This window comes from Epinephelus fuscoguttatus, linkage group LG16 (assembly GCF_011397635.1).
Source record: "Epinephelus fuscoguttatus linkage group LG16, E.fuscoguttatus.final_Chr_v1".
In the NCBI taxonomy this organism is placed as follows: domain Eukaryota; kingdom Metazoa; phylum Chordata; class Actinopteri; order Perciformes; family Serranidae; genus Epinephelus; species Epinephelus fuscoguttatus.
This window is the reverse complement of record NC_064767.1, coordinates 22,193,326-22,220,826: the sequence shown is the minus strand read 5'-3', so window position 1 is coordinate 22,220,826 and position 27,501 is coordinate 22,193,326. Positions and strand designations below refer to the sequence as shown.

At 42.2% G+C, this 27,501-nt stretch overlaps 1 protein-coding gene across 2 annotated transcripts; it reads left to right on the top strand.

Moving 5' to 3' along the window:
- Positions 1 to 286: 286 nt before the first annotated feature.
- On the top strand, positions 287 to 14,332 carry LOC125903711 (E3 ubiquitin-protein ligase TRIM8-like). Of its 2 annotated transcripts, none has more exons than XM_049600810.1 (7): positions 287 to 570; positions 1,149 to 1,751; positions 10,527 to 10,622; positions 11,272 to 11,505; positions 11,771 to 11,802; positions 12,843 to 12,958; positions 13,066 to 14,332. In XM_049600810.1, the coding sequence occupies exons 2-7, from the start codon at positions 1,182 to 1,184 to the stop codon at positions 13,722 to 13,724; spliced, it is 1,707 nt and encodes a 568-aa protein (XP_049456767.1). In that variant the 5' UTR covers positions 287 to 570; positions 1,149 to 1,181; the 3' UTR covers positions 13,725 to 14,332. The 2 variants fall into 2 exon arrangements, with proteins under 2 accessions (XP_049456767.1, XP_049456766.1); XM_049600809.1 differs by having other exon boundaries at positions 287 to 574.
- Positions 14,333 to 27,501: the final 13,169 nt, after the last annotated feature.

The window sequence follows — 27,501 nt, the reverse complement described above, 5'->3', positions numbered from 1 at the left end:
GGCGATATTATGAAGTGATCCCAGGTAAACTGTGTCCACACATAGGGAAGGTGCTCACATTGTTTCAGCTTGTGTCTTTAAAATTCCCCTCATGCACCGATCCTCTCATGGGCCCCTGGGGGCCTCTGTGTCAACCAGCCGGGCCTCCACTTTAGGAACCAGTGGTGCAAAGAATGACAGGTCACACACATGTCTCCTGTTCATTTGCAGTCTCTCCGGTAGAGTTTGCTGTGGCCGTTTCCTCGCCTTCCTCCGCTCGGCTCCTCCCCGTCTATGTATCAACTCTGTGACGGGTCACGTTATCGGAGGGGGGCAGTCGGTGTGGAAGCACTGAGCTCCCAGCCGACGACTCACAGTCTGCCTGCACTTACCATTAAATATTAGTCAGAGAGTTGACGGGAAAGCGAAACGAGCCGACCACCAGCCGGGAATCTTTATAAAATCCCGGTGTTGAACGTTGCGTCGGACACAAAAACCTAACCGGAGGAGCTGAATCTCACCGCGGGCTGGATGCGAAGCTCTACGGCATTATAGGTGCACTGAGTCCGCCGACGGCATGGAAAATAAATAGTTGGTAACGTTGCTTTTCTTCTATAAGAACACACCTAATATGCTTTATTACACTGCTATAATGCTTTATTAACAGTTATAAAGAGTGTCCTCGCGTGAAAATAAAATGTCAGTGTAGCCCAGCGTGACATTTTATTAGTCCCATTTCTAGTGTTATTCTGTAGCAAGTTGTCACTTGCTTTGAGACGCCACAGCTTGTACCGTCCTGTCGCGAATTCCCCAGCTCACAAGCCAAATGTTGTAATATCATTGTGCGTAATGTGAATTGTTTTATCGTGCAACTAGTTTGAGGGTGCGTTGTCGAAGTTTCACTGTGGTTGCACTTGGTTGGACACTTGACTTAATCTGTGCCTTTGGAGTCAGTCGTCGCCTGCTAGTGCTCCATTTGCTTATTCCTGTACCATTATGATCTACTCCTCACAGGCATTTACCTCTAAATAGTTTGTCACACATCTCTCTGTGCCATTTTGGAAGTAGAAATATGTAGGCTTAATTTCCATAAGGGTGACATTTCAAAGATAGCACCCTGCAGGAAGCTGTAATCCATGTTTAGAAATTAACTCTCTTGCTCTTTCTAGTCACACAGCATCAGTTTGGATCCAGCTGAAGTCATGGATGAAAGTTGGAAGAACTGCTTCGAAGAGGAGCTCCTGTGTCCCATCTGCCTGAATGTTTTCGAAGAACCCATCCAGCTGCCATGCAAGCACAACTTCTGCAAGGGTTGCATCTCTGAGGCTTGGGCCAAAGACAGCGCTGCGGTCCGCTGTCCCGAGTGCAACCATGACTACGAGCAGAAGCCCACACTGGAGAAGAACTTTAAGCTCGCCAACATAGTGAAGCGATTTAACGCGCTGAACACTGAGAAGGTCCCTGCTGTGCTGCACTGTGTCCTGTGCAGACGAGGCCCCCCGCTGCCCGTGCGGAAAGTCTGTCTGCGCTGTAAGGAGCCCTGTTGCCAAACTCACATCCAGACGCACCTACAGCAGCCGTGTGCAGCCCCGGGACACCTGTTAGTTGACGCCGAGGAGCTGAGCGCTTGGACCTGTCCCAGTCATGAGGAGTACAGGCTGCTCCACTGTGAAGAAGAGCAGGTGGCTCTGTGTCCATTCTGCTGCATCTCTCACTGCACTAACCAAAGACACACAGTCTGCGATGTGGATACGCAACGCATACAAATGCAGGTACATAAATCGCACCCACACATACCCTTTTACTCACCCATTCACTTGGAACGATCAGCTGACAGGCAGGTGACTATCAAAAGATTTGATTTCCTGCGTGGATTCCTGAAAGCAAACATTTCTTTCAGTTCAGCAGTCTATAAAGGCCTCTTCTCTTTGCCTCTGCCTTTAATCTACTCTGATGTGAGAGGACTGGACAGGTGAAAGCCACCCCTCAGGGGGGTAGATGATAGCACACACATGCAGGCATACGTCCCACACAGCTTTTAACCTTGATCAAACCACCCATTCCACATTGCCACGCCTTCACATTAGCCGCCCTGTGCCCTCGGGTAAGTGCTGTGATGCAATCTGCATCCACCGGAAACAGTGACCCCTGTGCAGTGGGGGTGGATCCACATGTGGTTTGTTTATGTTAGCTACCCTGATCAGTTTCAGGAGTTGTTCAGGAGGAAATGCACACGGGTAGGGCTGTAGAGGCCCATAAATGATCTGACATAATGTTTTTGAGAAGGAAATGTGGTGATTTGTATAAATTTTTACAAGGCAGCAATTTTATAACTTTGCATTTCAACCATTTTCAGGGGTTGGAAATTTTCAGGAAGACAAAGAAGGAATGAAAAGAGGAAAATAGATTCTACAGTATGTGATTATCAAACATACATGGGCATTTTTGAAAATAGGCATTTTTCTCCTTCGTTCTCCCAAAAAATCCCCCCAAAATCTCTGTCAAAATGACAATGCAAAAACACAATTGAAATGCTGTCAGGATCATGCCAAACCAACAGTCAGCCATAAAACTAGAGACGTTTCAATACCATTTTTTCTTCCCAATACCTAATCAGATACCTGAACTTGTGTATCGGCTGATACCAAGTACTGATCTGATCCCATTGCGTAAACACTCCCTGTATAAAGGTGAAATGATTGCTGTCATTGTATGGCATGACTCAGGTTAAACTCTTTGTAAAGCATTCACAAATACATACAGAGAATAAATGCTATAGACCTTTCTATTATTATTTAATTTGACGTTCTATTCTGTTCTTACTATTTACTGGAAATCAATTCTTCTTCACTGCTCTGAAACAGTAGTTGCCAATGGCTGCACGGCGCAGCTTGCTGTGTAGGCTACTGTATCAGGCAGCAAATTGATTTCTGCCATTTTATCTGGGTGTGAAACTACTTTAAAGGTAATGGATAAATTAGGTGGTATCGGATCTGTGCATAGATTCGTGCACTCGTTGATACCCAGTCCAGCATTTTAAGTATTGGAGGCAGTTCTTGTACTGGTATTGGTATCATACCAACTCTATTGTAGATTAAAAAAACCCTTACCCAAAGCCATGTTGGCCAATTACGCACATAAGAAGACGAAGTTTAGGAAAAACTAGTTAGTGCTGAGCTGGGTTAAGGCTCTGTGTAGTTAGTTGTAAAAAAAAAAAAAAATCAGGTGCTCTTCAAGGATGGGGCAAAGAGTCTAGCTAAAAATCTTTTATTAATACATGGATAACCAACGTGTTTCGACCAGAGTCTTTATCAGTGTGTTATCATCGAAACGCCTTGGTTATTCATGTATTAATAAAGGGTTTTTAACTACAGTTAAGTACACATACCATGGACTTTTACACTGGGTGAGCTGGCCAGTCGTCGATTTTTATCCTCAAGAACATGAAGTTGTTGGCCAATCGAAAAAAAAAGAAGCTATTATCGAAGGCTACCTGGCTACAATGCTACTATGTGGCCTCTGTAGCACATTCTGGTGCCTCTGATTCTCAGTACAGCCGACGAGTAACTGTACAAACATGTAAAAAGTCCTGTTAACAAGCTTAGAGCCAGCACTATTTTTGTCACGTCCACCATTGCATGAAATGTCGCCTCATTTGTGATGCCTCACAAAGCACACTCTGACATCTCATGCCAAAACCTAGTTTTCTCTGTCTACACGTCAACACTGAAAATGGACTTTCTGAGAATCTTTACCCTGAAAGGAGTTTCCAAAAGGACTCTGGTCAGTGACCTACAATGCAGTTTGAATGTGGACAAAAGACTAACATGCACAGAAAAAGCTATGTTGTAAAAAATACCCGTGTGCGTGTGGACTAGGCCGAGAGTAGGTGGAAAGTGAACTGCCTTGGCAGGGTTGACCTCAGGATGCATTTAAGACCATGTTGTCATGGCTGCGTCCACTTCTGTATTGTCCTCAGGTCTGTACGTTATCTCGGTTCGCTTTCTCACAAGTCTAATGTAAGTGGCAAGGTGTAAAAAAAACAACCACCCACACTGCCTTATACACATTTCTTCCCTGTTTCTCCCTATCGCTGAGGGGTGGATGTGAGAATCAGATTAGTTTTAGCATCTGCCGTGTTGTGGTCTTGTTGATACGTTTGGTGATCGTATTATTCCAGTCGGGAAAGTTACAGACGCATTTCTCTCCAGTGTGTGGATCACAAAGTTCTAAATCGGTTGAAGTCTTTGGTGCAAACTGTTGCTCTGGTTCAGAGCTATTATTGGGACAAAAGATGTCTGTTCAGCCCTTTCCACAGCTGCTCTCTACACACACATGCACACACCCACCCATCTTTCTGTTCCTTCACAACTGTATGTTCGCAGGGTAAATGGAGTTATCCAGGAGTCAGAGTTCCTGGCTCTTCTCAAATTAACACTGTCCATGCTTGGGCCTTCAGACGCAGAGTGCACTCTAACACTGATAAATGTGGCAATGGCCAAAAGTTAGGCTTCTTGTGTGCTGCTTTATTTCTTCGAGTAATTTGAGGCCAGAGTGGCTTCTCTACATTTCTTGCTAAGAGGTCGTTCTCCTTGACAGAGCTGTGGTCTATTTTGGTAAAAGGATTTTAAATTCCCCTGGCAGCACTCTTGTTGCTTTTGGGATAAACAAAAAGGGAAAAACCAATGTAGCTATGTTCATATCTTTGGTTATCTTTGGCTCTCCAAGGAGACTTTTACAGTAACCTTTTGCAGGCTTGCTGGTAATTTTAAGACGAGAAAGGAGGAGTAATATAATGGTAATGTCGTCCCTGGGACAGGCGGAGGAGGAGTCCTCCCACACAGCCTCACCTTGGTTTTCTCAGGCACCTCAGCAGGAAACCATCGCTCATGGAAGCTCTGCCATTTGCAGTTTCTTGTATCTGGGCTGGAGTGAGTCAGTTCCCCAGAATGCTGAGGGCAGTCCATTGACATCAGACGTAGGGAATGGTTGTCAGTTGATTGTGAAAGAGGCTCTCTGTTCATTGAGCCTGAGGCTCCTCATTTAAACATGAGCTTCCTGGCAACCCGCGGGTGTCTGGATGCCTAAATAGGACAGTGGGGAAAGTGATCATTGGTGGATTTAATCTTGATAAAGGTAGGCTTTCACGCTGCTACAGAGAGATCAGCAACCAGACAGTTCCCTCCTGTCCCCTTATGCTATTTCAAGCACACAAGACAAAAAGGGAATTGGAGGAAACATGGCAAAATGAGGAAGACACAGTTGTTGAGCAGAAGCATCCAGGCACAGAGAAGCTGTTGCCATTATGTGACGGCAAGTCACATAAAGCAGTTCATGCACCGTTTACGACAGCAATAACCCAACAAAGTGTTCTTTCCTGTTTTCGTCAATACAACAGTCACACAGAAGGTATGAGACACCCCTGAGCTTTTATGCCCTGTGTTAAGAAGGTTATTATTAATGCAGGTGTGCTGTCTGAAAGGTACTGCACACACAGTACATGAAAAACTGGATGACACAAAAAGCACAGCAAAGTAAATAGGTACCACGTGAGCGTGCAGGGCAGAGTCAGCCGTTAGGGGTTGTTTGAAGAGGACTGTTCAGCTGAAACGGCCTGTATAAGCAGGAGGTAGTGTGGAGATGTAGAACAGGTGTGGGATGTGTTATGAGTGCATGACACATGATTGAGGACCACACTGTTGATTTTCAACATGAATACTGCCAGTCTCATGTCAGGGCATGATGTCCATGTGGCCAACCTCTATAGGTGCACAAAAGTGATTGAATGTAATGTTAGCTGCTAACAGTAGCTACATAGCATGTCTACTGTGTTTCTTTAAGGTCTGACAAACAGGATGGATACATGTTTCTGCGCTGTCTTCTCGTCCTGTTTCATTAGTGAATTGGTACATTTTTACCAAAGATGAATTCCACCAATGTCCCACCTCACCGCTGTGCTTGTGGTTTGCATGTGCATGACTGATGTATTAAGTAGAACAGGTCATGCTTTGGTGAAATGGCCAACCATTCATCAAACACAACTTGCTCAGCCAGTGGTGCTCCCTTAATACATCCGCAATCCTCATGTGCATACTGATAGAACTAACATCTGATACAAACAATACAAGGAATAGCTCATAGTGACATGGCTGTACAGTGCATTCACTGTTCAAAAACTGGGTTTATATCAGCGCTGTTGTTTTGTCAGTAAACGTGATGTCTTCGAATGGTGTGTTTTATCCAACTGACTATTATGTTTGACAAAGAAAATCTTCAAATTCTCATGTTTAACAAGCATGGAGCAAGCAAATGATTGACTTATTTGATTATTATGACTTAAAATGATTATTAACAGGGCTGGGTAATGTTTAAAAAGCTGTTAGTGAAGATTCTCAGTCATCCAGGTCATGGTAATCCTAAGTGCTATATCGTAGGCAACTGGACATGCTTGAGTGTCTTGAAGACGTTTCACCTCTCATCTCAGGCTTCTTCTGTTCTAACAAATTGGTGCGGAGTCGCAGGCTTTAAAGGATTATGATACCAATACTAGCACCCTTGAAATTAAATTTCATACTTTTTTTCCTACTTTGTTTGATACCCATTGTCTGATTGGAAGCATTCAGTTGCACCACCACTTGTGGGGTTGCATCTTGGCATGCTGAACATCGTGAAATACACTGCGTTGACTTCACCACACCACAGACATCATGGGTTGGAGCTGCTGCGATAGTGGGCCTGTCACAAGGCACATTAAATCTAACAACTCCTGCGGTTATTTGGTGGGAATAAAAAAGATCAAATGCACGAACTGTTTGACTTGAGAAGTTTCAGTGCTACTAAATACTAGGTTATTTGGGTCAATACCTTAAAGGTGTTGATTCCCGATACCCATCCATAAATATCAAAAGAGTTGGCAGTTAATTTTCTGTTAATTGACCACTCAATTAATCAACTAGTCATTGAAGCACTAGTTTATATGCCCCAAAAAACAGAACTGAGAAGAATAGTTTCCAAGGTGCGTGATGCTGAGCTTCCTGAGGCTACAGGGAAAGTATCTGAACCCTGAGCTCGTACTCTGCCTGTGAAAAAAAAATAAATTATATGCAAGCGTAGATGTCAGTTACATTCCTCCAAAGTAAAAACAACATACACTTAGCTGAAGGCTAATTAAAGGCAGGCATGTTGCCCCAGCAACTGTATAATTGATGATTTTATGATGTTGGGCTTGCTTCAACAGCTCAGGTTAGTCCCCATCCCTTGTGTTCACACTGCATTGACCTCGGTAATACAAACCATGAAGTAAAATGCATTCTTGATTTTTCTAGTGAGACTCCCCTGTAACGCTGACCGTTGACAATGCAACAGGGATGCAGCAACGAATGCATGATCATATTATTGGAAATGTTTTCTTCTAAGCACTTAAAGCTGCACTGATCAATATTTTTGTATGAACAGCAGATTAAATGACTGTGTGTGATCTAAGAGGGGTCACTCGTAGTGACAAACCCACAGAGAATTATCACCCAACTCTGCACTATTCTCCTCTCTATGAAGCTTTTTAGTGTTTTTCAGTTAATTGTTTTGGTTTTATGACCATAAGGCAACTTTACTGATTTGGTTTACCCCCACTGCTCTCATCAGCAGCATTTCCTGCTGCAGCAAGTAGTGACACAAACGACTTTGATAAACCCGCTGTGCGCTTCCTGCCCAGCACCAAATAGCAGACTGACAAAGTTTGCTACCAGCTAACATTGAAGTTAGCTACCACAGTTAGCGGCTGTGTCTAAAATCATGCCTTCATTCACTTATTCACTACTTCCTGTATGATAGACACTCAATATGTTTTTACATGGAACTCATGAGTTTGTGTTTCATGACACGGGAAGTCACTCCTGAACTAGGAGCTCTCAAAATATTTCCCCTTCCGAGGCTGTTATTATCCCAACAGGGAATTTGTTCATATGGACTCTTATTGGGAACACGGCAATCTAGATGTGCAGTATTTACTCACCATGCATTGCATTGTGGGATTGTTAGCAGAGAGTAGTGTACATACCATGAACTAGGGCATCATTATCAAGATATTAGAATATTGTCTTAGATTTGGGATATCGTTGTATTGTGATATGGCATACATAGTGTTTTTCCCTTTTTTTTTTAAGGCTGAATTCGATAAAATGAGTTAAATTTATTAACTTACCAGATTTTTTATTTGTTTTAACGCTTGCCGTAACCCACTCAGTGGTTATATTCAAATTATTGATGATTATTAATCAGAAATCTCATTGTGTTTTTATTTTCTGGGAGAAAAAAACAGGTCTTCCACACAACTTTTTTTGCATCAGAAAGGTTATTTGGTCAGAAATATTTTTTGTCTCCCTGTCCTAGCATTAATGGAGTGCTTCTGAGCAGATTTAAAAATATCAAGATAAATATTGCGTATCGAGATATAGCCTAAAAATATCGTGACATAATTTTAAGGACATATTACCCAGCCCTACCATGAACAGTGCTTCTGTTTTTTACAAAGTGGATTTTTTGAAGGCATTATATAGTGGATAAGAAGTTGGACGCTCAGACAGCTACTAGCTAACAATTGCTGAGAAGCATTTAGCTGAGAAGCCAGAGAGGATTTGGTGGTAAATGAAGAATGAGTATTGAACCTACATTTGTTGGGAGGCTAGACACATGGCTCCAATTGAATATGAATGTTGGTCCTATACGGCTGGATTATGAATGTATTACAGAACTGGAATGTGTGTTGTGCCCGGTGGCCATTCCTGGTATTACAGTGGGGGAAAAAAAAAACAAAAACATTTTCCCCATAGACCACCATAAAAGAGACGTGTTAAACTGTTGACAGGACACCTTATTCGAGAGTTATGACTCTTTTTATTATAGGCTGAAAAAAGAAATTTAAGAATATGTGACTTAATCACGATATAAAGTCTGTGAGCCTAGTAGGAACTCTGGGGCGGGGCCAGTGGGAGGAACACTACAGCGCATATTCAGTGGGCTGCATAACCCTGAGGCTAGAAACTTTTTAGCTCCGCCATGCAAGGGGCCCCATCTCAGGGGTCTGTTATACACTTTTAATAATACATCCATCGGCTGTATGCATAGTTAGGCTACTGTTTGCTAACACATATGCCAACAACTGTATGGTGATTGATTGGTCAGGTATGCCAATGCTGTGTCCCAAAGAAATCACTTGCTTTAAATACTACTTTTGTGTTTTATTATGTGGATTTTTCTTGGTTAGTGCATCCTTTCAAACGCCCAAAGCCAGCGTCCTAGTTCAAGTTACCTTACATTGTGAACCATGTGAACTGGAAGAGACAGAAAAATGTCTGGGGAAAACTGCCAGCCCGAGTCCACGAAGAAAATGTGTAGTATTGTGTATTGGCTAGCATTTGAGTCCTTTTTTTGCAGATTTGTTTTAGAAATCAGATTGACTGTTGGAACTGTTCATTGTGGTATAGTGTAGTTGCCAGCCAGTTGTTGTACATAAGACTCCATGAGTGTTGTAAGCAGCTGAAGAGGCCTGTTGCTGTGATACCACAACGCAGCTACCCTGAAACTCGCTCACTAGAGACCGCAGGAATGTCCTCATTCTCCCTATCTCTCTTTTTCGATTCAAACTTTCCCTCTGTTGGTTTCACCCTCTTTTTTGTATGTCTTTCTCACTTTCTCTCTGCCCATTCTTGGCATGTGCAAGCAGAGCCCAACTGCACTTTTTCCTCCCGTTCCCTTTCTCCCATGCACACTCATGCGGAGGGAGAGAGCCGAGAGCCGACCCCGGCATTATGCACACAGACATGACAATCTGTCACTGACACAGAGGCCAATGCAAACAATGGGAGCAATGCATGTGGCAAAATGAGAAAGCAGAGAGGGGTAGTGAGACACCCCCGCTTTTTGCTCCCTCCTGCTCCCTCACATACACATTAGCTTTCACATATAAATACATACACAAGGCTTTGTTGCCATGACAGCAGGTTTTCTCTTATTTGGGCATGGTGCCTTTCCCATGCAGAAACAGTTCATTAAAAAGCGTACCTGCCCTCCCCTGTTCCTAGTTAGCTGTCAGCCTGTGACTGTAGATTGATTTCCATCTCCTGCAGTAAAAGGAGAAGGATTATGTTTACCGGCTCTTTTACTGGCCTCTGGCTCTTTTTGCAGCCTGATTCAGCCCACAGAGGAAGTAGGCTGGTCCCAACAATGGACTTCACTTGATGTAGCACAGTCCCCGACTAACTCAGAAGCAATCAGAGATGGATTTGTGCAATTGTGTTTGCCTTTGTTTGTGCTTGCCTCATCGATAAATGCATGTGGTTGCTGCTGGCAGCTGTTCTGTCCTCCGTCCAATCAAGATTGTGGAGGACGTTGTCTTAGTGACTCATGAATAGCAGCCAGGTTTGCTGAGGTCACAGCAAAGGTCTGAGTTATAAGAAAGAGTTTGTACATATATATTTTTTTCTATTTTTCTCTGGATCCTGTTGTGGTTCATCTGTCTAATCCATCTCTTGTGTGCCATCTCTCCACAGGCCATGCTAATGAGGCAGCAAGACAGACTGGATGGTCGTGTTCAGAACATCGATGAGCAGCTCACCAAGCTGGAGTCAGACAAGACACTGATGAAGGTACAGTACAACACACACGTTTCATGTACTCGCAGAGACACAGTTCTGAACATTATCAGTACGTGTCCCGTGGTTATTTGTCATCGTGTGGGTTTTGTGCAATAATTCCGTCCACACGTCGCTGTAATGAAATGACTCCGTACCTTTGTTCACTGTTGCGAAATGAAAAGAAAATGTAATTTATCTCTAGCTTTGAATGGCTGGTGCATTAGGGTGGAAAATGCTTTTTGCAAATGACTTCCCCCACTTCAAAAAGCACTGATTCAACAAAATGAAGTAAGAAAAAATACACTTTAACCTACAGAAAGAGAACACTTCGTTTCATTACTGTGTACTGAAGCACACTTTTACTTTATTCCAGGTCTTTACTTTTTTTATGCTGAATGCTAAAAATGTTAAATTCTTTGTTTAAATTGGCAATAGAGAGATTTAATATTGCACCTTTGGAGGATTTGGAGACAGATTAAAGAAAGAATAGTGACAACCTGTTAGTAATTTTGTTTTTTCAGACATGACAAAAAGCTGAGTCACACTTTCCATTGCTGGTTGATTCATTTTGACATAACAGAGAGGGCATGCCCGTATAATTGGTGTGAGCGTGTGTGTGTTTGTAAATCAGCCTTTCCCCCAACTTGTTGTTTCTGCACAGGACGCAGTGTCTGATCTGAAGGAGCGTGCCAGAGCCCAGTATCAGAGGATGCATGCGCTGCTAGAGGCGAACCAGGCTGAAACCATGCAGATGCTGGAGAGCACTTACACCATGTATGTGAGGAAAAACTCCCAGCAGGTTTTGCAGCTCAACGAGAGGCGCCAGGAAGCAGAAAAACTCCTGAGCTCAGTACAAACGTTCTTCAAAAGAGCAGACGGCATTAACTTCATGAAGGTACAAATGCACTCGTGTCTGTACCGCCACACAGACACGCATGATTCACACACCTACTGGCAATGTTTTTACAGTGTTTGCATCCACAGAATCAAATGTTGTCAAAGCGTTGTCGCACACAAAGCTCTTTCTGTAACATTGATGCATATACACAATGTGCAGAGACAGATCACAGCAGGCCCACTGTCTGTGTGTTCCTCTGTTCTCCTCAGTAGCTGTTTAAAAGTGGATCTGAAAGACTTGTGCATCTTGTTTTCTTTTTCAGAACACAAAACCTTACCAGCTGCTAATGGACAGGTACGCATTTGTTCTTGTGTTTTATTTCACTTAACTGGTACATGGTTAATTTAATGTTAATCATACATTAGACAGTCTGGGTGAGAAGGTACACAGAAGTGCGCGGCAATTTAGTGTCTGCAATCTTTGTGTAATTAGAAACTCATTTACAAAAGCAGCGAGTCAGCAAGTACTGAAGTGTTGTTTGCTATTATTAAACAGTTATATATTGTAGATATTTAATATTACTGCTCTCTCTTCTTTCTAAGAAGTTGTTCATTACTTTGAACTAAACTGCTGATGCTTTCCTGTATGCTTTCTTGGTGCACTGACTCTCATTCCCTTCACAACCACAATTTATTTTTCATATACTTGTGCAGTTTAGGTGGGCTCTAGTAGAGGAATATGCAGTCACCCACCCTGTATTTTTTATCTTATTACTCGCATAATCCTACTTAAGATATGTATGCATGAAGCAGAGTTGTATACTTAACTGTTGCATGTAAGGTAGGGCTGCACGGTATCGTATTTTTTGGCGTCATCGTTATGTCAACTCCACTGTGAACACATTGCAAAGGGCTGTGATAGTGCAGTCAGGCATTTTTGGATTAATTAAAGGAGAACATCCATAGAAAATTGCATTCCTTTTTTTATTGGTGCCTTTTTGTGTTGAGTTCAACGTTCAGTCTGTTCAATAGAAGAATGTTCGACTTAATATCCTTTCATTTTTTTGATTCAGCCAGTCATTTTCATTCAGTCATTTTTTGTATTTAGCAGCACACTGAAAGGAGCAGAAAGGCAGAACTGAGTACACTTCACCACCTGTATTTATCACAGCGAATATCATTCAACAACAGTATTGCATATGGCATATTTTCCTCATATAGTGCGGTTCTAATTTAAGGTATGTAGGTCATTTGACAAGCAAAGTATGCTTCCAGTCTTGCAGTAAAACGCAGGTGTCAAGGTGCAGAATGCATCTCAACCAAGGGTGCAAACTGCTCATTGAATCTGGTCCAAAGTATTTAATGTGTCCCTCTTCCTTTTTTTTTTTTTTTTAGGTCAAACTCATTCCTGATTAGTGCTATCCCTCCACTCAGAGTGGGCCAGCTCAACTCTCATCACTTGCTAACCGAACTTTCAACAAGAGAAAAGAACATGCGAAAAATGCTGGAAGGTGAGAAAAAGTTGCAACTAGTAAAAGTGTATTTTGAGATATGTATGTCAGTATGGTCAGAATTAACCCTTATCTCTTTCTGCCCCACCACCATTTGCCCCTCTCAGAACCGTTCAATGAGGCACCCATCCTTGAGCTTGTCCAGTCTCACAGCAGCTCTGCCAGCTCCCACATGGGGACTGGTTCAGGACTACAGAAAAGGAAATACGGCATGGCTTTCCTGGAGAGTAATGCAGCAAACGCCGCCTCCCAGGATCCTCCACCCCTGATCTACAGCAGCAAAAAACCCTTCCTGGCTGATCAGAGCCATCGTGCATCATCTATGTATTCCTCTGAAGGCCTCTCCCAGAATCCAAATGGTGGCCCCGGCCATAGCCGACTCCTTGACTCTGCAGCCCATCACATGGTGGGTCTAGGGTCCAGCTCTAGCCACCACTCAGGGACCATATTCCCCCCGTCGCATTTCCCCAGTGGAGGTGCCTCGCAACAAGCCATGTACGAAGGGAGGAAAGTACTGATGTGCACTCTGAATAACTGCTGCTGCTCCAGGGCACCCGCTGCTCGCGCCCGGCCTCCGTACCCAGCATCGGACTCCTTCCCCTCCATGACGTCTCAGGAGTTTCCCCCACATGCCACGCTACCTGCAAGCCAGCCACTGCAGCATTTCCCCATGAGGGGACTGATGGAGGCCTCGCAGGCGACCCGGCACCCTGACTTCTACGGGCTGTACGGCCAGTCTTCAACCAAGCATTATGGGACCAAGTAACCAACCAGAATCAGCATTTGTTCCGTTTCTATTAAATTAGAATTATCATATAAATTTTCCACATTTTTTTTGGTTCAGAGATATCGGTTTGCATCTCCAACACAGCTCCTCATGATCATGTTACTTTGACATTTCCCATTTTGGAAAACCATGCCCTGATAACATTGGTAGCCCTGTTTACCTCCTGAATCACAGTGACAGTAGTAATGCTCTAATTTGACGACACGAGTTTGCATTTTTATTTATTTTCCATATCAATTCGACTGGAAGTGCTAATGTGAATAATGTAGTCTTAAAATTCATCCAAGCAGTGAACTAAAGAAACAACATATCCTTCATCACGAGTCCTGTCAAGGGACTCCAGAGACTTCAGTGCCTAAAAAGACTGTTAACACGCTCTTATTGTACTTGCAAGTTCCTAGCTCTTGATTATTTCCTGTTTGCGGCTGAAAGCATGCAGGGAGCCTCTCCATGCACTCCAAAGTCCATGTGGCTTTAGAAACACACTGGACTACAAATGCTTGTCAGGTTTTTCAAGAATTTTTATACAAGATTATGAATAAACCAAAATCAGTGGAAAATATTAAATAAACAAGCATATTAATTTACCTTTGTTGTATTTTAAGCGTTGGTTTACACTTTTTAAAGTCATCCTCTGGGGTTTTGACCACTTAAAACAGTGACACAAAGGCCTGTTTGTACTGAGAGGCACATTGTGTGATTTGTTTAGTTTTTACAGTCACTGGGTTACAGTTGAAATGTCAGAGCTTCCTGTAGAAAAAAAAAGAAAAGCTATTATTTCAGTGCATCCCACCCTGCAAGTCACCCACAATCTATTCATAGGCTCAAAGGTTTGTAAATGGGAAAAAAAGGACAGTGGATGACCGCATGTTTGAGATCTCCTGCATTCAGAGGAATCTGAGAACACGGAGGAGGAGGAGGTTTAGACAATGATTTGCTGCAGACCGCACCACAGCAGGCCCATTATCTGCCAATTTAGGACAGTTCACTTCCTTGTCAACATCCTGGTCTCTGGCAAAATCTCTGTCTCATCCCTCTTTGTCTCATTATTGGAGCTCATTGTCAAGTTAGGTCAGAGAACAGGAATAACTGATGAGCAGCACCTCCCTCCCCTCACCTCTCTCTCTCTCTTCCTCTCCCGGGGTATCATTTGCTGGGGCTCGACGCGGTGGCAGCAGCGGAGGAGGAGGAGGGCTTGAGCGGCGGATGATATAAGCGCAGAGTTTTAATGAGGGCTGGGACAGCATAGTCATCTACTTATCTGTCACTCATACTCCTTTCATCATTCCCCTCCCCCTCAGCTAGACGATGAGATAGATGGAGCAAGTTGAGGGGCGGGGTGGAGGGTTTAAAGAGGGAGGAGAGGAGAAAGGGAAGAATGGTTAGAGAGAGGGGGGAAATACAGAGCAACTGAGGCACATCACTTATTTATGGGTTATAAAATGTTCTGCCCTCCTGTTTCGTTCTCTGTTTCCTCTTATCCAGTCTGCTTTTTTCATTCAAATTCAAGAGAGCGAATACTAACATTTCTGGTACCCGGCCCCCTTCAGCAGTGAATCCATGAGGCAGAGTAGGAGTAGGAGGAGCTGAGGTTTAGTTACAGTGTGGCATGAATCTGACATTTATTGTGTGTGGAAGCCTATTAGCATTCCCCTTGAGCACCGTTCCTTCTGTGTGTTATTAATAAAACATACAGCAGATATCCTGAAGGAGGCCATACCATTAATTTAATCCATATAAATAATTTCACTCATAGCATGTTTATATCAGCGTTGCCATTTTTAAACTGGAAAACCAGCACCAGCATTGATTTAAATGTGAAAGAAGGCTGAATTTGGTCTTATTTTAGTTTGAAAATTGTATATATATTTTTATTTGAAGCAATATTATTTGAATGCCCACTACATGTTTTTACAGAGTCTAATTCAGTAATAGTAGTAATTCATTAATCTTTGTATCTTTGTATTAGCACAGACGTTAAGCTTGAAAAAAGGGTGCGTTTGGTTTGCGCCGCCTCATGCAGGTTTTGTGCGAGTTGAATCCTGTTGTATGAGTGAATGTGTGCTCAGGTGTCGGTGCACAGTCAGGCAGTTACTGTGTGTTTCCTCATATATGTGGAGAAGTTGGCTGTGTGTGTGTTGTGTGTGTGTGTGTGTGCGCGCAGTGAGGTTACATATAGGGTAAAGGGTGATGCACTTGACAGCTGTGCTCTGTTGTGGCAGGTGTGTTGGAGCTTTTTATGTATGAGTACAGCACGCCCCTGCCTGCAACAGGACATGTGTGTGTGCATGTGTGTGTGTGTGTTATCAATGCATGGGGAACTGTCAGCTGTTGTGCAGCTGTCGTTTGTGTGCTTTAGTCACTGGCTAAATGTACTATCGGAGTAAGAGTGGGCACTTTCTCTCCTTCTCTCTCTCTCTCTCTCTCTCTCTCTCACACACACACACACACACACATTTTCCTGCCCCACATTTATTATCATTCTCAGAGAATGTTTACGTTTGATGAAATGTTGATATTGTAACAGATGTTTGCATCCTGAGATGTCACTAATAGCTCTGCAACATTCACATCACACCCACAGATCTGCTGCTGATAAGTCAGACGAGGATGTTTTATAGAGAAGAGGATATTTTACACACATCTACTATGTCTTAAAGGAACAGTGTGTCAGAATAAGGGGGATTTGGTGGCATCTAGCCTTGAGGATTGCAGATTGCAAACAGCTGGAAGAATTACATCAGTGGTCATTGGTCAGGAGGTTTTTACCATGAGCCACCTTATCTGCAGAGGTCTCTTCCTCTCCAAAACAAACAGATCCAGTGATCAAAAGACTGAAAACAAAAAATCAGTGTCTCTCCGCCGCTGTTCGCAACTGCTAATGTGTGCTCACCTTTTTTCTCTGATAAGGTAAGATCCAGAGGCTCAGAGGGTTTTTATAAAGCAGTTTTACACTAAATCAAATTGGTGTTTTTCTGATGCTCTTATCGCAGAAGGCCTTTGAACTGCGGTGGCCAGCGCAAAAACATGAATGGCCTTATCTAGAGCCAGCGTTAGGTTTGTATATTCTGGGCTACTGTAGAAACACGGCAATACAACATGGTGTTCCCCTAAGATGAGGACCTACTCCCTATGTAGCTAAAAACGGCTCATTCTAAGGTAACTAAAACACAAAGACTATACACCAAAGAAAGCCTTCTTGCATTATTTAATCCTACAAACTGAACCTTTAAAGTAAAAGATTGCCCCTAAATCACCTTGGATTTTAGCGTTAGTCTCTTAGAATGAAAGAAAAGGGCTTTGTAGATTCATCATTTTGTTCTAAGATTGAATAATCAGACGGGGTCAATACAGACACAAAGAGGGTGGGGTGAAAGCAGTCATTCAAAAGAAAGAAAAACTGGATGTAAGAAAGCACTTCATCATAAAATAACTCCTGGAATGTAATGAACATCACACACGGGTGATATATAGCCGCCGAGGGTGGAGATTTCCTCGCTATCTCAGGACTTTGATGAATATTATTGACATAGTCCCAATGCGTTTGCACAGCTTGCAGCTTGCATAACCGTCCCGTCAGTTCAGCGATGGATCTGAGAAGCGGCTGACATAGCAGCCTAAGTATCACAGTATGTGGAATAAATAAGTGGCCATTAGTGCTATTAGTCTGGGATGTAGCAGCCCTCCCAGTAACACTGACAGGAACATGGACATATGCAGCATAATGCATACAGAGTGGCTATTCATCAACCATGCTGAATGCTAACCTTCATCTGATAAGGCCTTTGAAATCTGTGCCAAAACTCCAATCCAGGATAGCAGTGTACACACACACACACACACACACACACACACACACACACAGAGCACTAAAACATCAAAGACAAAGATCCGTGGCCAATGTTTATTGATCTCCAGGTCTATTTTTGCCGTTGGAAATCATTGTAACACAAACCAGTTTTCTGTCGGGTTTCAGCAGAGGGGAAACAGGCAACACAAAAACACAATGTATATATGTGAAATGAGCAGGAAGGGTGTGTGCAGGTGAGCTGCACCAGTTGTATATGTGAATATGGCAGGCATTTCAGAGTCCCCCTGTGGAGAACAGCTGTATGCAGTTATTGACTGAGTATACAGAGGCGTGCTTCAGCCGTTGCCATAGTAACTTCAGACCACACTGGAGTGACACATGCAAGTGTCAGAGGTGGAAACTAATAAAATATCTTTACTCAAGTACTGCACTAATAATGTGGAGTTTATGGTTATTCCCTTTCCCACACATATACCACAACTTCCTCTTTTTTGTAAGTTACTGTACACTAAATTACGTAGATGGACATATAGATAACGATAGCTACTTTATTGTTCCTAAATTGGGAAATTCCAGTGTTATGCAGATGGTTATTCAGGCACCGCATGGGAACAGTAAAGACAGTAAATATACATACTAACAGAAAACTATGGGATGTGGGATGATTGAAGGAATTTTTATTATTGTGTCATGTAAGCAGTTATGCTCAGCGTGCATAAGCTTACAAGACACCATAAATTTGGAGCAAGCCAGGACCAGAGTCCAGCAAACATAAATTCTGACAGCGTTAAAAGGAAAGGAAATGGACTCATCAATCATCATTTTGGAAGACCAAGTTTGTGGATCACTCACAAAGGCATTTATCATGTGAAACTGAACAAAGAACTCAAGATAAATACTTATTAAACAAACTTTGTTGTCTTCTCGTCCAGGCTCTAGCAACAAAGTTGGCAAACTTAAACACATCAGAATTAAAAAAAACATTCTAGGTTTTGGTCATTTGAGCAGCAGAGTGTGTCAGGGTTTAAATGAGTCAAGAACATTATCTTCCTTAAGTCATTATAGTTTGTACAATATAGAATAAAAATGGGACTCACTTTCCACTTCACCCAAATCACACACTCACATATTCTGCTTTCTTCGTGATGTGGTTGAATCACTCAATCTCAATGGCCAGGGGAAGAATACCAGCTCTCAGCTGTGCAATTGGTCCAGCCATAGGGTCCAGATTTCTTTTTTGTCATTAGTTCAAGGTCCACACAGTCTAATATATTCAGCCTCATACTTGTTTTTGGCCATGGTTTCAAGCTAGTTTACTATCTGTGAAGTAGCTGTCCATTATTCACTCACTCTACAGCAGGAGACAGCACTCCGCGCCTGAAGTTCAATGCACTTCAATGTTATTTACAAAAATTGACACATTTGTGATTCACTTGCGGTCCATTGAGACAAACCAAACCACTTTTGGGCCGGGACCCACCAGTTGGGAACTACAGAAGCGTACTGCATTCACTTGACAAATTAAAAAAGCCCTGTTTTTCTGAGTAATTTTTTCTGTTTTTCTGAGTAATTTATTTATTTTTCTGTTTTTTGGTGTAATTTTTTCTATTTTTCTGAGTAATTTATTTATTTTTCTGTTTTTTTGGTGTAATTTTTTTCTATTTTTCTGAGTAATTTATTTATTTTTTCTGTTTTTTTGATGTCATTTTTTCTGTTTTTCTGAGTATTTTTTTCTGTTTTTCGTGGTATTTTTTTTTTCCTGAACGAGGAGACGAGATCCTTCAAAATCTCGCGAGAAGCTCCCACCTGGCACCTGCAAGTGACCATGGATGCAGAGGTCACTTGCAGGTGCCAGGTCATCTGGCACCTGCAAGTGACCTCTGCATCCATGGTGACTCCTGCTCATGGATGTATTTTGCATCCGTGCTCCTGCTCCTAGACAATTTCAGCTACAGGATCAGTAAGGGTAAGGCACGTAATTAGTTACACACAGGGTATGATAATCTAGCTGTGTTTTCGACTGCATCCTTCTAGTGTAGGCCTATCGCTCAATGTAACCGGTTAGGTTAGTAACAGGTTACAACGTTAGCTGACAAATTTGTGATGAATAACAATGTCCAGCATGATGGAAAAAACTGTTAGCTTTACCTTACCTGACAACGGAAATCATGCCCATACACGTTTGTCAGCTAACGTTGTTACAACCTGTTACTGGAGACACGTTTCTAAGGACTGACCTGTGCTGTCTGCTCATGATGACGTGATGATGACGAGTCAGCAAACAGGAAGTTGTCCCAGCCAGGTAATTACCACCAAAAACCCGCCTGTATCACTTCTCAGTTTGACACATACACTTCGGAAGTGGCACTTTTCAAAAGAAGTGCAGGTATGTCCACGTGTCGGTTAGTTAGACTACTTCTGCTTCAGTTTTCTGCCTCGTTTAGAGGATATTTCGTCACATTGGGAAAATAAAACCGACAGAAAGTGAACACAAGGTGAATGTAGTCGACCTGACGCGACAGGAAACAGATACAGAAACAGTCAAAACTCCCAGTTAGCTGACTCTTCTGTTTCATTGGTATGTTTGAAGTGACTGTACTTTCCAAAATCATCTGCATTACTGGTTTACTTGAACTGACTGGAGAGACTACAACATGTGTGAATGATTTGGGTAGATGTACAGTAAATAAAATTAGACAAAGGTTTACTGCTAAGCGGGTTATCACTTAGCTGGGCTATGAAGAATTTGTTTTGGGGTTTGGTGCATTCAATGAACATATTAGGAGGAAATAAAAATAAAGGCAAAGTACTGCAAAAGTAAAAAACATAAATAGGCTATATAATTAAAACATCAGCCCACAATAAAAATAAGAAAAAGTTACTATAAAAATACTATAATATGTACACTGTAACTATCTCGGAATGAGCGAGTTGAACAGCTTCAACTCACTCATGGCATATGTAAAAGATCACAATATAAAGAATAGTGTCAAAGCATGTTCAAGCGCTAAGTATTATTAAAGTAGCCTAACTTGCGTGTTAAAATGTTGAGCTGCTTAACCTCCTGGACCTTCAGTTATATGAGGACATCACATTTTAGGTTTACTTGATCCTCAAGCGGGATTTATACCTGTGCTGTGCAGCAGACCCTACACCATTGTGAGCATTTATACTTGTGCAGTGGTGTGTCTGTGTCACTCTGCAGTTACATCGCCAAAACACTGGTTAGCAGCATGGTTTCTGTGAAGTGCTGTGAAGTTTAGTTGATTCCAAATACACCCAAAACATACTTTAAACATGGCTTAATAGAGGCAGTTTAAAACACAAGTACAGAAATTGGCTAACTCACAGCGTTCACAAACAAATATTTGTCTTTATTTGGACATGTTTTCCTCACAAATACAACATGCTAACGTTATTAGCATGAGCTTATGACATTTTACACTGTATAAATTAGCTTAGCAGCAGACGATCTTTTCTTCTTCTTATATAAAACCAGGGATGGTACATGATCTGGCTCCATTACAACTCAAAACTTAGATCTGTTGTCCTCATTCGTGGACATTTTTTTGTGCCATTTAGTGGTAGTAAGAGCACAATACACTAATCCATGTAAAAACAACGTAAGTATCATTGACAATGTTGAGTTTTTTTACTTAGTGGGTCCCATGATCCCAAGTAGGTAGGACAAATTAAAAATGCAAATCAAACAAAAACTCAGGTCTTAAGAGGTTAGGAAAGCAAAATAAAATGATTCATGGGTGCAATGTGTCCAAAAAATAATGACAGTGACTGAAAGTTTGCAAGCTACATATAAGGAGATTTAAAAGTCTAGAAAGGGATGATGCACTTTCTCAAATTTGTCAGCAGAACCACACTGTATAAGCCTGAGCAATAACTGCATGTATTTGGTAGGTTGTGGGTAACACTATTAGCAATAACATAAATAAGTTCCAATCTTGTAATTAGCTTCTTTAAGAGGACTTATTATCTTCCGAGAGTTCGAATGTGGCCGTCGAAGGATCAGGTTCTAATACCCGCCTGTAAACATCGGATAGAGTTTGGAAAATAGATTTCCAGCCAGAGTGTGTGTCTCAGAGTAGCAGGAAGCTGCCTTCAACTGTCACAAATAGCATTAGAGTATATTTTGGCAAGTGTTACTTTGGAATAATAAAGACAGTGTAGCACCTTATACTGTATTAGCCCATGCCAAATGTATATTGATGCTGTATGTCTATTCTTCAAGGCATCTTTGTTCGTAGTAATGCTATATGTCATGGTAAAAAGCAAAACCGATTGTGTAATATTAGTCACTAAAATTACAGGAATGTTTACCTACTTTAAGTCTTTACCAGGTGATCCCTATGGTGGGCAAGCAAAGCTGAAAGTCCGTGTAGAAAGTCAGACATGAACTAAATCAACTGGCATACATTAAGCAAGTGTCCCAAATAACATACCAGAGCAAACAGATGTCACACTGAGGCAGATATCCTTTTACCTGATGTTCTTACTCGCCCTTCTTACCTATCTCCCTATAGTGGACCAACAATGAATGTGGACTGCTTTGACATTTACTAGATAACTGAAACTGTTAATCAGTTTTACACACTGTCGAAGTATCCTACTGCCTAATGCCACCCCTGGCCCTGGTCAGAGAACCGGAGGACAGCTGCAGGTGGACAGATGACAGGCCCCTGGCAACCAGGGCACATATCTGGATGGATTCACTCAGTCGGTATGAACAGGAAGTGTTTTGAACTCTGATATGTTGTTTATGAGTGTGTGTGTGTGTGTGTGTGTTTAAGAGCGGGCAGTATTACACTTGAGAGCAGCTGCTGTACTTTGAGAAACTATACGACTCTTGCTTCCACTGGCGAACTACGAACGTCATTGAACGTCACTTCAGGTCTTTGAGCACCTTGATCATGTACGCCAGCCGCAATGCTGCATCATCTTATCTCTCATCACAGCTTTTCTGTTCTTTAATGAGCTAAAAATGAGTGACTCAGCATCAGCCACATAAGTGATGAGTCAACCTCTGGCATGAAGTTGAAGTTGTATTCTTTTGTAGTGACTTGATTACTCTGACTGTACTTTATGGTACTTTCCAGTCATCAGTCATTCCTACTGAAATCAGTAATCCATATACTCTATGCTGATCTTTAATGCTCCCATAGATCAGCATTTCTAAGCCCTCTCCTAATGCTCTGAAATTAATGAGGCCATCTTTTTGTCTTTTTTTTTTTTTTTTAATTTGTGTGCCCCCAAAAGTGCTGTGGTAAACAGTACATCCTAATCATATGGTTGATGGATAGACTTCTTATATTCCACAAGCGATTTTTGGAGAATGGTGCCTTTTAATGCTAATTTAGAGCTGTGAGAAGGTCAGGTCCTTGCTTTCATATGGACAGAGAAATAGGAAGTTTAAGTGTAAAGTGAAATTCATAATTCAAAGTTGAGGCAAAAGAGTGTCCACGAAAAGAAAGCCTGACCTAAAGGTAAGTTCAGGTACATAGGAATTTGATGTAGGGTGAATTTTTCCCTCAAGACATTTGATTTAGCAGTGAGTGATGCCTCATTTTCAGTGACACGTCTTCACATACTTCACCGAGTTAACTGCCAGATTGTTGCTGCCTATGCTACAGACACAAGCACTGCTCTGGACGCCGCTTTAACCTCTACATCGAGGGTGAAGACTTAATGCATCACCACACAGACGCTGGACCATAAAACCCTTATATCCAATAAAAGGGGTGTAAAGGTTCACAAAACTCCCACTCAGCGTGCACCAAGTTGGATGTGGTTTATGAGTCAGAAAATAAGAAGCAGCAGCACCTGCTCCGTGTCAAGGTGACATTAACTGGTCGGAGGACTGTAACACATCGATTTTCCATCAGTCACATGACCCGTTTGAGGGCAACTCGTCTTGTTTCTTACCTTTGAATCATCACCTTCCCCTCTCAGAGAAGGAAACGGCATCACTTTCACAATGACGGCAACCACCTGGGATAGTGCAGGGCAACAGCTTGAGTATGAATAATGCTAAATCATCTATTTAATCTTCCTCTGATTAAAGCGTCCCTGCACCTTCTCGTGTTCGCGCCTCCCCCTCAATCCTGTCTCCTCGTTAACAGAAAGCTGCCATCAAGGGCATCACACAGGTGGTCATTTCTCATGTTGCCATGGCAGCACCTGGCATGACTTAGTTGTTTTGACTAAACTTGTCTCATGGACATCTGGTGCTCAGCGGCGGGGCTTGTCTAGCAGTCTCTCCCTCAACTTTTTTTCCTCTTCTGTCCCACTGTGCCACAGACATGCTGCCTGTCATCACGCAGACAGGAGAGGAGGGATTTCATGCAGGTGAGCATTTACTCAAGTATTCTACTTAAGTACCAATCAGAGGTACTTTACTTAAGTATTTCTGTTTTATGCAACTTAATACCTCTACTCCACCACATCTCAAAGATGAATATTGTGCCTTTTACTCCACTACATTTGTCTGACAGCTTTACTTTTCAGATTTCAATTTTCCATACCCTTTCTGTCCATTGAAAACCACCTATCTCCAAATTTATTGACTTTGAATTCAAACATTTCTGCTAAACTAAAGGATGAAATGTTCCTTTATGTGTTGAGAAAATTCTACTACTTCTTAAACGATAACTTCAGTATTTTTCAACCTGGGCCCTATTTCCCCATGTGTATGTGTGCGTATGATTCATAGGTACAACTCATTCTAAAATTGGTGCAGTATTGAGGGAGGCGGATGCAGCCGGGTTCCACGAAACAAGCTAAAACGGTAACGGGGGCAAATGCGTCCCGTATAAGTTTGCGTGTTGTGTTTTTTTTTTTTCGCCACTGACCAGATCGCCAGTGCTATCTCTGTAAATAGCATAGTAAACGTTTCCTTTACCTCTGGGCTGTGTGTGACGTCATCTTGTGAGAGCTTTGCTCCACTGTGTCTGTAGCTCTCTCTACTCGTGGGGCAGCCGTTTTCTTGAGGAAGAGGTGTTTTGGGATTGGATGTCTTCTCTTCTTTGGCTGGCAGTAGTTGTCTTGGGAGAAATGAGCACTGCAGACCCGATGGTCTACAAGGCGCAGTGTCTGGACACGAGTGTTAGCATCCATTTGTAGCACAACTAGCCACAACTTCAGCATCTCGCTGTCCGACAAAGGCAGCCTATGAAAGCTGTACGGGGTGTTGCGCGACATCGGATAAGCACAAACACGAACCATTGTTTTCAGTCGATGCAGTAAAACTCCCAGCTGTACTCCGGGACAACCAGCGCCACTCAGAGTGGCGCTCTGCATGGCTCCTCTGTTTTCTTCCGGCAACAAGCAAAGCTCTCGTGAGATGACATCACAGCCCAGAGCAAGTGAAGGGTAAGGGAAACGTTTAGTATGCTATTTACAGAGATAGCACTGGTGATCTGAACCGGTCAGTGGCGAAAAAAGCACTTTTTATGCGCAAACTTATACAGGACGCATTTGCCCCCATTGCCGTTTTAGCTCGTTTCGCGGCTCCCGGCTGTATCCACCTCCCTCAATATTGAACCAATTTTAGAACGAGTTGTACCTATGAATCATACGCACACATACACATGGGGAAATAGAGCCCAGGTTGAAAAATACCGAAGTTATCCTTTAAGCAGAATAAACAAATAAAATTAAATAAAAATTAAAAAAACCCTCATGGATCAACTGGAAATGCACTGTAACAAAGCTGAAAACAGGCCTTATTTTCTGACGCCATGATGACTTTTTAGTGATATAGCAATTTAACATAGTTCCAATACAGAGTTATGGGATTGATGTGTTGCACAGAGAGTTTATAGCTATTGCTGATTTTCATCTCTTGTCCCTAGTTGGGCGTTTACATGTAGGCCTAAAATGTTATCAAAAATATACAGTTTAAAAATCATAAAACCACAATACACTATAAACATGGCAGGCACAATAAAAGAATAGAAAAATAGAAGACTTTATTGTCATTGTGCATTGCACAACGAAATTATGTGTAGTACCCTCGGCAAGATAACAACACAATAAAAAGGACAGACAGTATATAAATATAAATATAAAAAAATACAATAAAATACATAAACCACAACCCATATACCACAATACAAACATCACAACATATCCCACAGTACAACTACAATAGACATACCACTGTGCACATACTACAACACACCAAAACACTCACACTAATACCCCTTAAATGTTTGAGCGCATTCAGCTTAAAGTGGGTACAGCTCTGGTTTTCTTTTAACCAGCATTTGACCTTTGTTGTGAAGGATTTTAAATCTGTAATCAGTTTGATTCCACTTGATAATGTGTTTCAGAGTTGACAGCAAGATGGGTCTTCAGTTGTTTTATAAAAAATTCTTAAGAGACCGCAGACAGTAAACCTAATGGCAGAGAGTACCATAGTGTTGGAGCCACGACTTCAAAGGCATGATCACCTTTTGTGTTCAGTCTGGAGTGGGGGACAGCCAGGGTCTTGGTCTGAAGACCTAAGGGACCCACTGACGATATATATGGATGGAGATCACTGATGTATTCAGGTACCTGACCGTGGAGGACTCTATACGTGAGAACAAGTATCTTGAAGTGAATCCTGAACCTGATGGGAAACCAGTGTAAAGAAATGTGGAGTATATGTTATGAGGAAGATCTGTCTTTGTACTTGTCTAGCTCTATAGCTTCATAACAAGAATTAGAGTTAAGGAGCTCCATTGCATCTCAGTGTGAAGTGTCTCCTTCAACCAGGAGCTCTAATGAGAAATCTGCAGATGAACCAGTTACATAATCTACTGCTCTTGGTTTGTTGTTTACAGCTGCCTTGCAAAGATCATGTTTACATGAGGGTGTTTGTACAGTGCAGATGAGATCTCAATGTATATGTCTAAGATGATAAACTGTAACCTGACACAACCACATCTGCCTTTATGAATCTTTAACTGATATCAGGCTATTTGCAGTCACCGTTTAGCCACTCCGATGAGCTAACCTCTGTTAATACTTTACTCTCAGCTGGGTCAGTAATTTTACAAAGCAGCAGCTGACTCAGGGAGCAGTGCTTTCCGGGAAAATATTTGTGTTTATTCATAAGTCTAGCTCTCTGCACATGGTTCTGTTTTGTAGTTTTTCTATTGCTTATTGTTCTTTTGAGCCTGATGACCCATCTAATGGAATTCAGCACTGCAACCAGTCCAGGTTGGAAAAGTCTACTCAAGTTACCCCTTAAAGGGTTACTCAGGTATTTTTTAGCCGCAGCCCTGTTTTTGTGTCTAAGTGAGTAATGGCTGCAACAGTTTTTGAAAATGGGTCTACAGTCTGTGCTTGAAGGATATATCCAGGATGTCAAACTGACTCAGCAGCAACAACAGGTTAAAAAGACAAAGATAGTTAGAAGCTAAAGCCGAACTATAGGCTACAGATCACAGTGTAAAAGTGAACCACCACATCACTGCTGATCGCCACAGAACACAATGAATATAAAGGGAAACTTTGCTGACATCGAGCCAGCTGTGTGTGGCATCACAGTGTGTGCGGATGAACGGTGTTTGGCTTCACCCCTGTACCACTGCCAGCACCCAGACCTCCACCACCAGACGGGCAGGGATCTCCAGGGAAAAAACAACAATCATCTGCGCACACTGCGATGACACACAGCTGGTTGAATATCAGCAAAGTTTCCCTGCTTCCCTTCACTGGTTCCTGTACAGCAGGGTCAGTCTTTTTCTCACTGTTATAATCATTAAAAAGCAAAAGCAGCATGTGTATACATTCAGTAGGTTATATCTTCAGTAGCTAGCTAGCTAACCCTACACTGTTCAGGGTTTGATTGAGGTCCGGGTGCTGGCAGCAGTACAGGGTTGAAGCCAAACACCGTTCATCTGCACACACTGCGATGCCACACAGCTGGTTGAATATATATTC

What these genes read in the sequence shown, in the direction of transcription:
- LOC125903711 (XM_049600810.1), top strand. Translation starts at nt 1,182, where the DNA reads ATGGATGAAAGTTGGAAGAACTGCTTCGAAGAGGAGCTCCTGTGTCCC. An exon ending in ACGGCATTAACTTCATGAAG is followed by an intron (nt 11,506 to 11,770) that starts GTACAAATGCAC and finishes TTTCTTTTTCAG; the next exon opens with AACACAAAACCTTACCAGCT. An exon ending in CATGCGAAAAATGCTGGAAG is followed by an intron (nt 12,959 to 13,065) that starts GTGAGAAAAAGT and finishes TGCCCCTCTCAG; the next exon opens with AACCGTTCAATGAGGCACCC.